The sequence below is a fragment of the Hyposmocoma kahamanoa genome, unplaced genomic scaffold, assembly GCF_003589595.1.
Source record: "Hyposmocoma kahamanoa isolate Upper Pololo Valley unplaced genomic scaffold, ASM358959v1 80, whole genome shotgun sequence".
Taxonomy (NCBI): domain Eukaryota; kingdom Metazoa; phylum Arthropoda; class Insecta; order Lepidoptera; family Cosmopterigidae; genus Hyposmocoma; species Hyposmocoma kahamanoa.
Window position 1 is genome coordinate 5,934,091 of NW_020654051.1, and position 17,238 is coordinate 5,951,328.

General features: G+C 35.9%; 1 protein-coding gene across 1 annotated transcript in view; it reads right to left on the bottom strand.

The window, feature by feature from the left end:
- Positions 1 to 351: 351 nt before the first annotated feature.
- LOC113233945 (TATA-binding protein-associated factor 172) overlaps positions 352 to 17,238 on the bottom strand; it is a 73,230-nt gene continuing 56,343 nt past the window's right edge. The window contains exons 23-31 of the mRNA XM_026469181.1: positions 15,473 to 15,708; positions 14,752 to 14,932; positions 13,383 to 13,678; positions 12,495 to 12,668; positions 10,717 to 10,893; positions 9,183 to 9,331; positions 8,351 to 8,609; positions 5,769 to 5,944; positions 352 to 2,561 (exon numbers count right to left, since the gene is read on the bottom strand). Coding sequence (XP_026324966.1) covers positions 2,312 to 2,561; positions 5,769 to 5,944; positions 8,351 to 8,609; positions 9,183 to 9,331; positions 10,717 to 10,893; positions 12,495 to 12,668; positions 13,383 to 13,678; positions 14,752 to 14,932; positions 15,473 to 15,708 — 1,898 coding nt within the window. The 3' untranslated portion in view covers positions 352 to 2,311. The remainder of the gene's footprint in view (positions 2,562 to 5,768; positions 5,945 to 8,350; positions 8,610 to 9,182; positions 9,332 to 10,716; positions 10,894 to 12,494; positions 12,669 to 13,382; positions 13,679 to 14,751; positions 14,933 to 15,472; positions 15,709 to 17,238) is intronic.

Here is a 17,238-nt window from a genome sequence, read left to right on the forward strand (position 1 = left end):
GGTAAGAGTAATAAACTATCCTGCGCGAGATATATTCTGTATCTCGTACAAGATTCTTAGCAATCAACAATTTTTTGTTACACAAATTTTAGAAATCGATACATTTTATAACTGAATATATGTTCGTCTTAAAAAATCGTTGAACAAAAAGGCGTTTATTTTTAACCGACTTCAAAAAAAGGAGGAGGTTCACAATTGGACTGTATTTTTTTTGTGTGTATGTTACGCATTTGTGAACCGACGATTTTGACGATTCTTTTTTTGTTGCAAAGAGGATACCTCAGTATTAGTCCATTTTCCCAAATTTGAAGAAAATATTCCACCTCTAAGGGCAGCATAAACTAGGGGATGAATTTTTCGGTTTCGCGCACTTTCCGGTAACCGATTTCAATAAAACTTGAATTCCACGAAATGTTAAGGTCGGTTTTTATTTTAATAAAAAAGTTATAATTATAATGATAGAAATGACATACTGTAGTTTGGGAGATATTTCATACTTTTGGTATAATAAAGCCACATGTAATCATACGTCACAAGTGCTTGTATAACATGTAAGTCACATGCGTCCAACCATTTCTTTAACGTTTGACATTTGCATGCATCCGAAGTTCCGTAATTATTGACATACAACCATAGACAAAAAAAAATACTTCCTGGACTTTTATTTTTTTAATTTTAATGAAGCGACATGCTCTTTAGATCCGATATTTGCCGAGCCAACAGATTATGTAGCGAAGATTAATAAACGTTTATTGTTTATTATAAATGAATCGTCGGATTCTTCTCCATATGAACGGGAATTGTCACTTAAATTGAATCAACATTAACATTAATTCTTGAGTACAGAAATTGTCAAACGCAACATCACAATCAGACAATATCTTCTTTCTTGAACCCCCTCACATTCACGAGTTAACTAAAAAATATCGATTGTTATAAAAAAATCGAATCGGAAACGCATTAGGACATCACTAATTGATTAGAATTCGAGCTGTCAAATTGTTGAATAAATGGTTGGGCGGAGTATAACATGAAAAGAAATTGTGTATGTGAAATTTTATAACGCTTCTATTAAAGCATAAAAGTCATCGATTAATTTCGTTCATAGACTCTATAAACCTTTCCTGAAAAGCTGTAATTTTGCAGATGTGGCCTTATTACAGAAAGGGTGCTATTTGTAATTATATCATAACAAAGTGTCAAATTGATTAAATTTTGATAAGTGTATTTGTAATCTTTAAAATGCGTCATTTAATGACAGGCATTACTTTACAGAAGGAGAAGAATAAATAGATTTGTAAATAATTTATTCATATTTTCTTCCAAAGCCTCTTATATCGCACACTACTTACCAAATACCTACTATACTTAATTCAATTGTTATTGTTCTAATAATTGCCAATGGTTAATTCTAAGGCAACAGTGTAAAGCTGTCGGTAGAAAATTGCTTTTTAACAAAATTTCTCTGTTACTAGATTGAGAAGTACTAAATATACAGGGTGCCCTGTCCGGTATATAGTGAATGATATTTAAGATTACAGTCCCACACTACGTACAAACGGACTTTGATTAGGTAAATTAGCCAATTACATTCAGTAGATAACGATCTAGATCCGAATGACGAGAGTCGAGTCGGGAGCACGTATATTTTCATAGAAAAGGGCCAACTGTATCCTAATTTTGACAAAATAATTTTTTTAGAGAATTACAAAAACTGTGATCCTACGAAAGATAATTAGTTTCTTATATTAAGGAATTACATATAATATTTACCGTACGATTTAAATAAACATCAAAGCAAAATAAGTTTTGCTTTTTGCACTGCATTCAGAGCGAACATTTAGACCAAAATCAACGATCTAAGAAAATGTTTTATAACTCGTTTGGAATTGGATATAAAAAAAATTACTTCCGTTTACGTTTGTCTGCGATTTCACCTGAAGACGATGATTGTACCTGTGCAATACATACTCACTGTTAAATAGCCTATTTACTATAATTCACTATTCACTGGACACTCCCTATTCATGTATTATACCAGTTACTGTGCCGATCATGCTTTATTTCCTGTATTTTTAAACTGGCCTTTTCAGAATATTCCCAATCTGATCGAGATACGTACGGCGAGATCACAAAGTACCAAGAATAAAAGGGTATGTGTGAGGGAGCTTATGCCAGTGGAGGAGGTAAAAGAGGTTTGACGGGAGCGTAGCGAGAGGTTTATGATCTCCACCTACTCCAGTGAGACAGGCGTGATGGTACGTATGTATTTCCGGTAACCTTGGTAGGCCGATGTCACAGTTGTGTGTTTCTAAGGATTCATCTTGTTCAATCCTTTTATAAAATTAGTCATATCATATTCCTCCTCGTATTGCTTGTCATCCCACAGGTCGGGTAAAGCGTCGAGTACCGATTTGCCGGTAGAAGGTCCCGGCTGCGGTTGAGACTGCCCGCTAGACAGTTGGAACAGATCTAGGAGCTGTTCAGTGCCCATCGTCTCCATTGCAGCGTTCTCGCTACTTATCACTGTGTTCGCTGTTAGGAGCTTGAATTTTTGTAATCTGAAAAATAAAGAATACTTTGGTATTTTTGTATGAACGCTTAGACCCGTCAACGGGCTCAAATGTTTTTAACTACGATTGTTGTGGATATGGTCGTCCATGTGTGGGCTCAAATACGGTTTGAAGAGCTCAATCAACTATGTCCAACATAAACAGTAACCTGGAGACGATTTATTTTCATCATTGGAGTCGCCTACCAGTAGCCACGCACACGGCAATACGTGTGAAGGATCACCCACACCAATAAAGTTTTATTAACCCGTCATGCGTCCTAGCCTAGAGATACACGGTGTCGCTAATACGCAACTGTGTTTACATCGATAATTTTTTTTTTCATATCGTCAAAAAGATCTAAGGTGTTCTTATAGTCTGTTGCAATCCATTTTCAACAAAAAGAAAACAAACTTTTTTGGTTAAAATTTTAAAGCAAACAATCAATAAATCGAATAAGTAACACTTTCACGTATATTTCACGTAGTTTTCAACTTGGTATCTCATCACTTTTTTCAACAATATTAATTTGAACAACATCATGAAATCGTATTTGAAAAATCGTAGATCAAAAGTGAGGTTTTTTAACTATACTTCTATAGTCATAGGATTTGTAATAATAGAGAAGCATAGTGCTGTACGAAGAAAAACATTCCGTTCATTCAATTAAACTTTTTGTAATCGATTGGTAAATCGAAAATTTCAATCGCAATCGAAAGAGTATCAAAGTGTAAAGTTTTGAAGGAAGATTTAAAATTAAGATTTCGGAAATTTTAAATATATGCTTTTATAGGCTATGTATTTTTGCTATTCATGTAAGGAAAACTGCTAGTATGACTCAATTAAACAAATCGATTCATTCAATTAAATTAATCGATTTTGAGTTTGCATTACAATTGGCCAACACTAAACCGTCTATGGTCGGGCCAGTGACTTGTTAGTTACTTTTACTTACTTTTTGTTTAAAATGGATTGAAACGAAGTATAATTCGAAGATTACTACCAACTATTGCTTCAAGATATACGAATATGACATACACAATAATGCTCCGAAAATCTTACGATAGTTAAAGAGCGAACTGAAAGACAAAATTCTAATAGATATTATATTAGCAAATGTCCAACTGTTCCGAAAAAATCATGAATCTGAAACAGGTCCTTGTCGATGCAATGAACGCCATTGCGCTCCCTCCAAAGCTTTTTTCTTAAACCAATGCGATAAATCGTCCTTATAGTTTACAGTTTTGACGGAAAAAACATATTTTCATAGCTCGATTCATATTTTTTTTCTACTACGCTGTGTTGGGACAACACATTTTATTTTTAAATACAATATTGTGTGCTAACACAGAGAAACGAGTTTTTGTATCTAGTTACACGAATACATACGTGGATTTTTAAAAAAACTTTCATTTAGATTGTATTTGTAATAAATTAAAGTTATGTTTTGTCAGAAATCGCTTTGGTCCTTATAACTTGGTATTTTGAACAATTTATCGATCTCGAATCACCTACTATTCTCTTTTGTAGTCAAGGCACTCTTTTACCTATCTGTTATGTAATTACTATCCAAAGCTAAGTTAGTCAAATTTAGTATCCAAAGGTTGTCTGACAGAAATAGATTTCGATGTACATACAATAATAATTTTTGTATTGTAGTTTATTATTGGTCTTCTTTGCTGTCCTAAACTTAATTTTCAAACAAATTTGTATTATACTCGTAGATGCAAATATAAAGTTGGCACTCCACCTCTACCGTGTCAAAATACCAAAAACAGCATTTTGAAAAAATGTTGCAAAAAGGATTTTTTGTTTTTGTAATTTTTCAACAACATAAATTTTTAACAACACAAACATTGACCTACCAATAAATGGACGTCGGGTTCGCGCTAAAAAGTGTCCGCACGTATAGGGCGTTAAAATCGCATACAGAGTCAACAGTCTTCGTTTGTTCGACTGACAACGCGGTTGTCAATCATGCAGTACTATATAATAATCACTTGTAAAAATTACTGCAGTAAAGTGTAAGAACAGATTCTGTATCATATTGTCACTAAACAAATATATTGTGTTATCATAGTTCTCATTTAAAAGTGTTATTTTGTACAGTTTTATAGTATTTAATGAAATTTATATATAAATGAATCGTGAGTATAATACAAATAATTACAAAAGCACATAAAATAATCAAATAGCTAACTGTCCTTTTGCAACACATTGCATACGCAAAAGATGGAAAGAGACCCATTACGTCAATTTCAAGAAGCTTATATAAACTTCTTGGTCATTTTCAATTGTTCGAACCACTCAATTTAGAACAAAGAAACTATAGAGTCGCTTTGATTTTAATCTTATTTTTAAAATGATTTTTTTATTAAACGTTATCAATAACTAACAAAATTTTGTTGTACTCCTTTTACGCCTTGGGATTACCTATCAGAAGTCAAAAACTACATTTGCCCGAAATAACGTTAGCTCGAATTTTCATAATATCAAATGTATTTTTTTAGAAAAATTACAAAACAAAAGCTAATTTTGCCTTAGTGAAAAGCATCAAAATTAATCGAAAGCGTAATGGTTTTATTATAAATCAATTTTCGGAATTACGGATATTTGAGTTTACGTTTAGTTGGAATATCGGTACATTTCTTATAGTACACGCTTATTTTCACATATGTAGTAATATTGGTATGTATGTATCTGCTCAACTCTTTATTATTCCTTTAAGTGAATTTGTTCAAAATTTGACATAATAATATATATAAAAATTAATTAATATTTAGGATAAAGGCTACTGCATTACTCTTGTGTTCAAGTAATTTTCAGTCGAAGCTAAATAAAGTGCATTTTGTTAAGTTTCCAGTAGAAGCTGAGTATGGTGTTTTCGGGGCCTTAAATTGTTGCAAGCAAAATTAGGCAGTACTGCAATGATGTTACAATTTAAATTAAATTTTTAGGTTTTTATATTTCGTTACATGTCACTACGTTTGTATAGGTTAACTTCGAACATTTTTTTCGTGGTTTTTGTATTAGACCGGACGTCCATTTGTTGATAAGTCAATGAACACAAAACATACATTTAACCACACTGTGTACATACATTAAATACTAAAAGAATTCTATGTAGCCATTATAATTGACTTTGCAGACATACAAACATACAGTGTTTTGGTTTGACACGACAATTCTGCCTTTCAAATTGTAAAGTATGCTCACCCCATTATCTTCTCCTCCAGCGTGTCCCTGGTGACAAGGCGGTAGACGTTGACGACCTTCTTCTGTCCAATGCGGTGTGCGCGATCCATCGCCTGCAGATCCTTCATCGGATTCCAGTCGTGCTCCACGAAGATGACCGTATCCGCGCCTGTTAAATTCAGACCGAGACCGCCAACCTAAACAAAAATTATTAACATAAGTAACATTTCGAAAGTGAAGACTAACCATATTGATAAAGCCATTACATTGTTTGAGATGATCTGTGACGTCTTGGCGGAATACCAGAGTATAGTAGACAACAGCATTTACACTAGTTAGGTCCGTTCATTATTTCTTATAAAGGCTGTCCCCAAAAGTTAAAATAAGGTAATACAAAATGTAACCCACTTTGAAACAAACTTGAAAGAATACAAACATATATAAGGTAATGCTCTAGTCCCACATGAGGGCTAGGTAGAGACCACGGAACGCCACTTTATCCTGGCACAACTCTCGAGCCTCCCATACATCAATTACCCTTGAAAAATATTATTTTAAAAAATCGTATTCATAGTTTTTGTGAAAAGAACCAAGTATAGCCTGTCTTTTTTTAAGATGAAGTAAAATGACAGTTCGTGGCGCCAAAAGTTTGCCCGCTTGCAAGCAGCTAATGATTGCAGTCGATAAAAATCTATCGACTTTAAACTGAATATCGGTCATGCTCATGCAATCAATAGCCCATTATTCGTCCAACTGCTGGGCACAGGTTCATTTGAATTGTCAATTTTTGTAAGTCCATACATACACTGCATTTCGAACTATACCTATTAAAAATAAAAAATAATTAAATTAAAAAATAAAAACAAAAAAATAAAAATATAAAGAAGAGACATAAAAATAATAATATTAAGTATTAATAAATTAGTATCATTAGAACGTCGTATCATTCATAATTCAGACATTTTTGGTGGATTTTGCCTTCTAGCTGCTACTACATGACTATTTAAAATTATATCCAAGTATTGCTTCTTTAAAAAGTTTTTCTAAACAGAAGCCAATTCCAAGATATCACTTTTTTGAGTGATAATAGTTTTCAATGCCTCTTAGCTAAAGAACAATGCCCATTTTAACCTCGCAAAGTTTGTATTCGCGACCGGTTGAAAATGTGTACCCATCTCAAAATACGTTACAATACAATATTAGTTTCATTCATAAAACTCTGAAACGGAGAAAAAAGTTTTTTTTAGGCACTGTAAATATTTGTTTATAAATGGTAAGTGTAGCGTGATTTACATTTTGACATTTTATTTTAAGCCTCGTTTACACTGGTCTCAACGATAGAGAAATTACGTCAAATATAAACGAAGCTTAAAATAAAATGTCAAAAATGTAAATGCTAATTAATATACGCGTTCAATAATAATAATAAGCGAATAATATTTAAGTCTATACTACAAAGTAACATTAATGTTCACTATTAACATAACCTCAAAACGAGAATGTTGCTTAAATCAACTTTACCTAGTTAAAAAAAATATAAATCCAGTGTAATTTAGAAACCATATGGAAATACAAATGAAACCTGTATATGCGATTGATGGTCGTCAACTTCTATTTAGCTGATCCAGGACTGTATGGAACTTGTGCATTGTTCGTTAGGTTCCACATTCATATAGTCGGAGTTAAGTGTCCCGCAATGGTACATATGAATGTGGCAAATTGTTTCAAAATCTTACATTTCTCAACACATAGAAATTTTAATAACATTAACACCAAGTGCTCGAACTGCTTTCCACTGTCAACAAAACTTGCATGGCTACTGTGGAAGTTTTGCACTTTAAAAATAACCTCGTGCAATTGTCGTAAATTGTTATGTTCTCATCGAGTATATAACCAGAAATAGAGATGAAATAAGGGTCATCCATCCCTGGCAACTCATCAGTCAAATGGTACTGATATGAATTTAAATATCAACTCTCGTTTGCGCTGAAGTCACAAATTAGAAAGCTGAAATAGTACAGCGCCAACAACTGACCTGTGTGTACGTCTCCGTAGTTGTCACCGTGATCATTTGGCAGAATAGTTTTCAAACAAAGTAAATGACATTTCGTCTCTGTTTCTGGTTATATACTCGATGTGTGTTCTACAGTTTCCAGATTCCTTGTCACAGTTCGGCAACATTCGATACTGCTTCTGCACGTTGCAACGTATCTTTCTACGAAACAGTCTGCCGGATCGTGATCTGACAAATGGTTTTTTAAATATGATGACGTGTCACTCAACGTTTCGCGGCAAATAGTAACAGTAGTTTCGCTTGAGTATGATTTAGGGAACTTTGAATGCTCACATTACTGTTTGGCGGAAGAAATAGGTAAAGTGGCAGTACTTGCCTGGACGGAATCTTTCACAAGGAGCTCTACTGCTACTTTTGTAAATATAGTATTGTTTAGTTCACTAACCACTAATGTTTCAACATTTGAAGCATTAAAAAGTGTTCAACCGTTGCGTATTGATTGAGGAGAATTTTACACTAACTAACGCTTATAAAATATGTACTAAAATATAATTTTAAACCACCATAGTGTTGTATAAGTGAAACTTACCTGAGTAGTCAATAATAACAGATCAATGGAAACATCTGTATTGAATCGTGTCACGATTTCATGCCTCTGATGTGGCGGCACACTTCCGTCGAGGCGCAAATAAGTAACGCAGGGTAAATGTTTCTTCAGCAAGTCTTTCTCGACGATGTCAAGCATTTTCTTAAGCTGGCAGAAGACCAATGCGCGGTGTTGAGACACTATCACTTCCGCTTCGGCGTTTTCGTTTGTCGTGCCTATGCCGCAGTCTAAGAGGAGTTGTCTGGAATTCACAATTTCGAATTTACAACAAATAAAAACAAAGTACGACAGGATGGTTGCAAGTACAACGTCGTGTGCGCTGCCGTTTCCATTGGGACGCAACGATGACGATATTTAGTAAAAAAAAACACAGTTTTATACACTTGCTGAGATAATTCCACACAAAGATCGGCCATAGAGACGTGTGGAGCCGGTTTTCTAATTTAATATGCGATTGGATAATGCAATCAAGGTGGCAAAATTGATTTTATATATATAGTACTCAAAGTAATATAGTCCTAAAATAAAGAAGCACGACACAATAAGAAATTATGCGATTTCAAAACATATAATAATTATGGTGTACGACGACCATGGAAGCTCAACGGTTTGAACTGTAGGCACTATGAGAAAGAAGGTCCAGGGGGCAAGGGTTGCGGTGGATTCCTCATCCGATAGAACGGATATATTTTGGTAGATGAATTTGTATTAATAAAAATCTAGTAATTCAACAATTCTGGAACTCTTTTTTTTTCCGATTTTATTTATAGACCTGCACGTAAATATAGATTTTATATTACACAAAAATACTAACTTCAAAGCGGGCAGTTTAGCCGAATGCTCGATGTCGTCGAGATTGGAGTTCTGCGCAACGAGAAGTTGGTGCACCTTGGCGGCTTCGGGGTGGTCATGGGTCAGCACCAGCTTGGGATGATTGCACACGTTCTGCAGGTAGTGGAGCGCCTGCAACGGTTTTCATTATTAAAGACTTTCCATTGTTAAGAGGCGAAAGCGCCATTTTTCGAAAAAAAAAATTCTCGAAATGGCGCTGTCGCCCTTTCTACAAAACACCGACGAAATTATCCTGTGTGCAGCGCGACATAACTGTTACATAAACCGTCACTCCTCCCACATTGCGCAGCTACCTCAGTAATCGGCTCGGTTAAATTTTTTAGTTGACATTTTTAGGTAACAATAAAACTTCAGAGGGCCTAAGAAGGCCTAAAAAAATCTAATTGACATTTCATATTATGAATTTTCAAACGAAACAAAAAACGCTATTCATCTATTTGACAGTGTTCTATGGGAACAGCCTTCCTTTATTTTTTTCCATCGTCTAAGAGAGCCATAGAATACTGTCAAATAGACGAATTAAGTTTTTTATTTTGTTTGAAAATAATTGTCAATTAAATCATATTTTGATTCTGCCAATGCAGCCTTTTTAGGACCCCAGGTTGGCATTAGTTGTAACTTGAAGGCCAATACAGGACTCTACTGTAGAGGTTTTGATATTATCATTTTATGTCATGTAATGGTAGGTTTACCCTGTTTCAAATGAATTGAGAGTAAAGGTAAACATTGAGTGCATTGACCCGACCATAGTCGGTTTAGTGATGGGCAATTGTAGAGTAATTTACTAATCAATTATTGAATGAATCAGATCGATCAATTGAATCTGTTGGACTAACATCAAGTGAATTCCGCGCATTTGACCGTTGTAAATTGATTGAAGGTGATACATATAAAAACGTTTCTTTATTTACGATTATTGACATTTATTGTTTAAAAGTTAGAAGCTATCAGTTAAATACAGAAAATTATGAAAATACTTGATAGTTAACAAGTCGCTAAATCGTTTGTAAGCGGTACAGAAATAAGAGTTGGTCAAATGACTTCAAGACGTAAGTTTCTGGTGACTCTTGAGGCAATCACTTACTCAAACTATGATTCACTCAATTGAACTTTTTTCCGTACATCCCTATGCAACCATAGACATTCTAGACTATGGATTGTCAAATCAATCTCAGTTTTCGGCGAAGATTTTTCAATTATGATTTTATAATGCAGAACAAACGAATATTGTTGGAAAAAGTGGTGAGATATCTAGTGGAAACCTACAAAATACACATAAAAGTGTTACTTATTCCATATAGTGAGTGGTTTCTTCAGAATTTTAACCCAACTGGTTTGTTTACGTTTACTCTCAATTCTTGAAATAGACTATAGTTCAGAGGTTAGGAAGTACAGACCAGTCTTTACTCAGTTCTCGTGTTTGATTCACACACCCTTACACCTTATACTTTGCTATGAAATTACGCATGTGCAAAAATACCAAATAACATTATAACCTGGAAGACGTGCGTATGACTGGACGTGTTGATGTCATGAGGCATATGCTCGCGCGAAAAGTGCTCGTATAGACGCCGTTGAAGAGGGCTAAGGTCGCAGTAGTAGTCTTGAGTTATTTTCGGCGGTAGTTCTTTGAGGACGTCTTCCTTCACTCGGCGCAGGAGAAACGGTAGGACCTGTTAAAATAATACAATAACGGAAAATTCGTAATAAGGACAATACGAAATAGATACATTTTTGGATTGGCAGACTTAAAAGACATGGATTTCACTCTAGATGCACAATTTTTTGATATATTTCATTTTATTATCCTATTGAAACAGAATGTGTATGCCGTTCTGGTTGATACCATACACAAGCTTTACAGAGTGAACTTTACCTTCAATAAGTCGAGACTCAGTAGAGCCACAAGAAAACCTCAAATTCGTCAAAATCGTAAAATCCCTAATAATAGTGACGTAATTTAAAAAGCATTTTTTGAGAAACTTCAAATAGATTTGAAAAAATTACGTACGTATTACCAGTAATATACGTCATGATGTTTAGAATACAATCATTTATTTCATATTATCAATATCACAATATTACAGTTCAAAATACAATGTCAACAGATAATATGATAGTCACTAACGCAAACAACAATAATGAATATAAAATAAAGTAGTATAACTACTGCCTGTCGAAATACAACGAAGCATGTAGAACAAAATTACAATTGTTTCAAAAGAACTCATCGACACTGTAGAATTCATTATCCAATAAAAGAAGTTTATACGGGCATAAAACGTTAGGTCGTTTGTAACACTTTTCTGGTTTGTGGGTAGATGTTCGCAAAATATTTACCCAAATAAATATTATCCGCGGATGTCTCATTGCGAGTTCGTTTTATTTTCCAATTACCTCACTTCACTATTGAGGTTCCAAACTATAAGTAGTATATAGATAAGTTTAAAGAGATCATTCTTACACTAACGTCACAATACATTTATGAAAATGTTTTTTTTTAAGTACTGACAGACATAACGTTAATATAAGGAATAAAATTATACTAGCTGTCCTTGACAGTCGTCTTCATAAAGTCTCAAATTCATTTAAGGGGAAATGTATACGCTTCTATAATGCGATTCCGATTGATATTAAAAATTTGCCATTTACAATTTAAACTATTGTGAAACAAAAACTTTATACTAAAGGTTATTATACAACTTCTGCGTACTTGACCCGTTTAGCTCGTTCAGGTATTCTCGATCTAAGACGTTTAAATTAAATATTGTAATGACAAATGTATTCAAATGTATATTTACAAAGAGCAACTCCTAGAGTATCTTACTCATTCTTCTCAGGGGAATCTGCCTTACGAATGAGCAGTAGAGTTTAATCAGTATGACGATTTGAAGTGTAATTTACTTACCTATGAAATAATAGTAGATTGTACAACAAGCGCATAAAACGCGTCATTTTACCCGAGACGAGTATATTCACCCGAGCCGCAGGCGAGAAAGTCGAGGCTACAATGGGTTTTATGAACGAGTTATATACACTCTGCTTGTCATTTCGATTACGAGGAAATTAAACAGCAACATTACATAATACGATTATTTAATTAAAATTGAATGTAAAATTGCAACAATTAGACATATTTAATGTGTTGTTTTTTTTTATTTTATGCACTAGAGCCGAAAATCCTATTTTATGCAGCTTACACCCAGCATAAATAATTTATTAAATTATTTGACTTTGGCTTTACGTATTGATATAAGTGAATGTTGGCCCGTACCTGTCTGTGCAGGGCCTCGCAGGCCAGTGCGCCGGCCTGCAGCTGGTGCGGCGTGGCCTTGGCGTCGCGCGCCGCGAGGATGGGCCGCGAGTAGCGCGCCGTAAACTGCCGCTCCGTGCCCAGCAGGCCCGGCATTAGGAAGTCGAACAGCGACCACAGCTCCAGTACGTTGTTCTGACACAATCGTTTATATTTTGATGCACAGATCGAACAAATACAAAGAAACGGTTGGACTCGAACCAGCGACCTAGACATACCGCAATTGCACGATGGCCATCTTGTTAGCAATAGAGCTCCTTGTGAAAGAGTTCATCCAGGGAAGTACTGCCGCCTTTTTTTAAAATAATATCAAGTGACGGGACGAACGAGTCGAGCGCCTGATGGTAAGCTACACGCCTGTCCATAACAGTTGCAGTGCCACTCAGAGCACTGCCACTGCACCAGTCACCCTGAGACGGAAATTGACAAGTCCCATGTGCCTGTAATTTCACCAGCACCCTTACCCTTCCAAACCAGAACACAGTAATGGTCACATTATCTTGGCGGCAGAAATAGGTAAGCTGGCAGTATTTCCCTGGACAAAATATTTCATGACGAGCTCTACTGCTCCTAACCTATTTCTGCCGCCAAGAAGTAATGTGACTATTACAGAGTTCCGGTTTTGAAGGCTAAGGGTGCTGGTGAAATTACAGACACATGGGACTTGTCAACTTATGTCTCAGGGTGACAGGCGCAGCGGCAGTGCCCCTAAGATCTTTGCGATTTGAAGCACTGAGTGGTACTGCAACTGTTATGAACAGGCGTATCGCCAGACTCACGACTTCCTCGTGCCGTCACTTGATATTATAAAAAAAAGATTTATCCAAAATTTTCGAATATTTTACTCACCTGTATTGGCGTTCCGGACAATATCAATCTATGATTGGCGACTAACTGCTTGATAGCTTTAAAAGCTTTTGTCTTCCCGTTCTTAATGACATGTCCTTCATCCAACACGCAGTAGTTCCATTTGATACGGCTGAAGAAGTCAATGTCCTTCCTCACGATATCGTATGACGCGACGATCAGGTTGTGGTATTTCACTTGCAGACGTAATCGGTCGCGTTCCACAGGTGGGCCGACGTATTGAAGCGGTTTTAACAGTTTTGTGGGAATGAATTTATTCACTTCGAACACCCAGTGACCTGCAATGGACATAAAATTTATAAATGAAAAAAGAAAAAAAAATTCTATCAACGTATTCATTATTATTTTCTAGGTCTTTGCAACACTCTTTGTGGCCAATTATTAGATATAACATGCATCCGATTCGTATTCGTTCCGAGGGGGCTACTCTCAATCTCCGTTCGACATCCGTCCGAAACAATTACTGTCAAATAAGTAATATTCGACAAAATTAAAAGACAAGTATCCAGTATGAAGCTTCATTCGCATCACGCGTCTTTTCATTTGGTCTAGTATTGCTTATTTGGCAGCAATTGTTTCGGACGGATGTCGGACGGAGATCGAGAGTAGACCCCCTGATACGAATCGGATGTAGTGCGCAAATGCTCTTACGTAAACTAAAGAGCAATGTTTCGAACATTTACAAATTACCATACAAAAAAAAATAACGTACGGAATATATGGCCAAACACTTATAAGTTTTATTTCGTACGTTTTAGTTTTTTTTTTGTGGCAAAAGTTTCTTTTTTAATTTGTTCACTTTATTAGTGAGGGTATTGATATAAGGCAGTTTTAATCTAAGACCATTGAGTATGTAACCAGAAATAGATATGAAGTAAGGGCCTTATATTCCTGGTAACACCTTAGCGATACAGCTCTTATAAATATCAACTCCCGTTTGTAAAGAAATATAGACAGGCCAACTACTGACCTGTATGTACGTCTCAGTATAATCCAAAAAATATTCTGAATTTATTGTAATAAAGATAATATCTCTAACAATGCCGTGCTGTTCTATTCGGTGGTGTGGAAAAAACAGCAAAATATCTAATTACAAAACTAACGGAATCACATTTCATCGGTAATTAAATATTAAATATGTAATTAAGCAATTTTCGTCCATTATAGCAAAGCTCAAGTTAAGTGGTCGATTTGAAGTGAAACAGTTGACGACACCCGTCAATTGTTTCGAACTCGGGCTAGCCAATCGGAGCGCAGTTGGCACAGTAATGATACGGCAGAATAGTTTTCAAACAAATTAAATGACATTTCCTCTCTATTTCTGGTTATATACTCGATATCTAAGACTGACCAGTCAACGTAGGCGGGCAGACAACAAGCGAGGGTAAATTGGGTAACCGTTGTTGAGCCCTCTCCCAGTGCGAGCCAGCCATCACGACGATGCTTTGCAGCGTCTTGCCGAGACCCATATCGTCGCAAAGCACGCCGTGGAGCTTGTACTCGTTAAGAAAACGCAGCCAGTTCACGCCCGCCTGTGGTTTGTCACAATAAAGGTTTGTCGCAATATTTCACACTGAAATTCATATATTACAGAAAATTAAATATTTTTCCATGTTTGACAGTTGACACTTGTCAAAAGTTGAAGATACTGAACTGAAAAACGGCAGAACTTTTGAATTAAGATTTTTACCTACGATTCTTTTTTTCGCTGTTGTCCAATCATTTTAAATCTTGTTTGACTGTAACTTGCTTTCAGGTAGACAATTTTATTTCCTAATTCACGTTAAATAAAACTTTAAAAGACATTTATCTTTCTTTCTTTATAAATGTAGAACATAATGAGTCTTCGAATTTTATTTTTTCAATTTTTCTACAAATTTTTCCCGGAAATTTTTCACTATTTGAAATTTTTAGGAAAATTACCCAACAGTAAATGAGCCCAAACCAGTCGCTGCTGCAGGGCACACAGACTATACATTGTGTACGTAGTTTTAGTGATGAACAGTTATCACCCAAACTACTATGGATGGCTTGATAACAGTATCACGCCATCATAATAGGTAACTACTTACCTGTTGATAACTTCGAAGCTCAGCAGAGACAGGCACAGGAATCTTATAATCCTTAATCGATTTTGGGTTGAAAAGCTGCTCGAGGAAATGTTTGTCCTTAGCTCTTCGTGCTCTCATCTCTGCTGAGAGACCGGCTGGCTCGGGAATAGCGCCATCGAGGGGCATCAGTTGGATAAGCGACGCGAAACAACGGGTGGACATCACGCGGACGGCTTCGCAGTGATCGCTCATCCGGCCTGCGAGGAAGGTAAAACACCAATCAAGATACCGTAATCTTACAGATACATCTCACTGCCGTGCACGGATCTCCTTTAAGAGGAATTTAGGACGGAGTCGACCATGGTGGTTCATTTGGGTCGGAGTTTTTACACGTCTTCGAAGAGTGAACCATTTCCGACGTAAATGTTATATCCCGACACATTCCTATTTTGAAATAATTGTACACTTTTGATGTATGCGGTAGGCGCCTGGCATTGCCGACTTACTTCCACGGAAGAAAAAATAATGAAGTCTTATGCCTCGATTACTGTCAGAACCGCTATCGCCAAAACTCAAACATTTATGATTTAAACACAATGAAATTTTGATAATGACTGGTCGTTTAAAAGAAATAACAAATTCTGGACTGTTAATATAATGTAAACTTTACTCCGTTGGTACATCGTTGAAAGTCCAACACCTATTATTGCAAGTGAATTAGTTTTGATTTTATATATTAATAATTTAAATTTCAATCAATATGCTGCCATCTAGCGGTTAATAGCTGAACGACTACGATCTCGAGATGCTTACTTAGTTCTCCAAAAAAGAAGCGATCATATTGAAGCGGCATACGGTTTACTTTCGTTTCTTGTAACAAAAAAATATTATGATAAACAGAAAATTTAAATTTCATAGATTTCTCATAGATGGCGCTACGGTTGAACAGTTGTTGAAAATCCAAATACAAAGACACGACAACAAGCACATAGAAAAATTCGTGAGGTCCGCTGGTTCGTTCCGTGGCTTAGTTGGTATAGCGTCTAGCACGGTATGCTAGAAGACGTCGGTTCGAATCCGATCGACCGAAGGAATTTTTTCTGAGTCGAACACTCAGAAAAAATTCCTTCGGTCTATCTTTGTATTAATAATTATAACAAACTAGTGGAGTAATTTCACAGAAATAATTGAATATCAATTCAATAAAAATTTAAATTTAAACTTTTTCCAAATTAAATAGCATAAGACTTAACGATAATATGAAACACCACCATAGATAATTCATTACAATGTGACTGTCATTTTTGCACTCTAAAGTAGCAAATTGAGGCAAATAAGGCAACTGCTTCCGTGGCCGAACGGTTAACGGACTACCACGCAGAGGTCCTGGGTTCGATTCCGGGACCGGGAGAAATATTTGTACGGTCTACTTTATTGCTCTCGTGAGTTTGGGTGTAATTTGTCGTTGTCTATGTGTGTGTCCATGGCACCCGCGACACAGGGTTTCCCTAGTGCTGGGCTATGAGTGTGTGCGCGTTATTATATATATATTTTTTTCTACGATATTCGAGGTTTTGCGCGAGTCTAAGGGTCGTATTCTAGAACTCGACTCAATGCTCAAGTCAGGATTTGAGTATGGTTTAAAGCACTCGAAATCATACTCAAGTCCCTGCCATTAGGGTCGTATTTCCAGTGCTTGTGTTTCCATTGCAATCCTGACTTGAGCATTGAGTAGAGTTCTAGAATACGACCCTAAGTCTAAAGTCGCTGAAGTTCAGAGCTAAAGA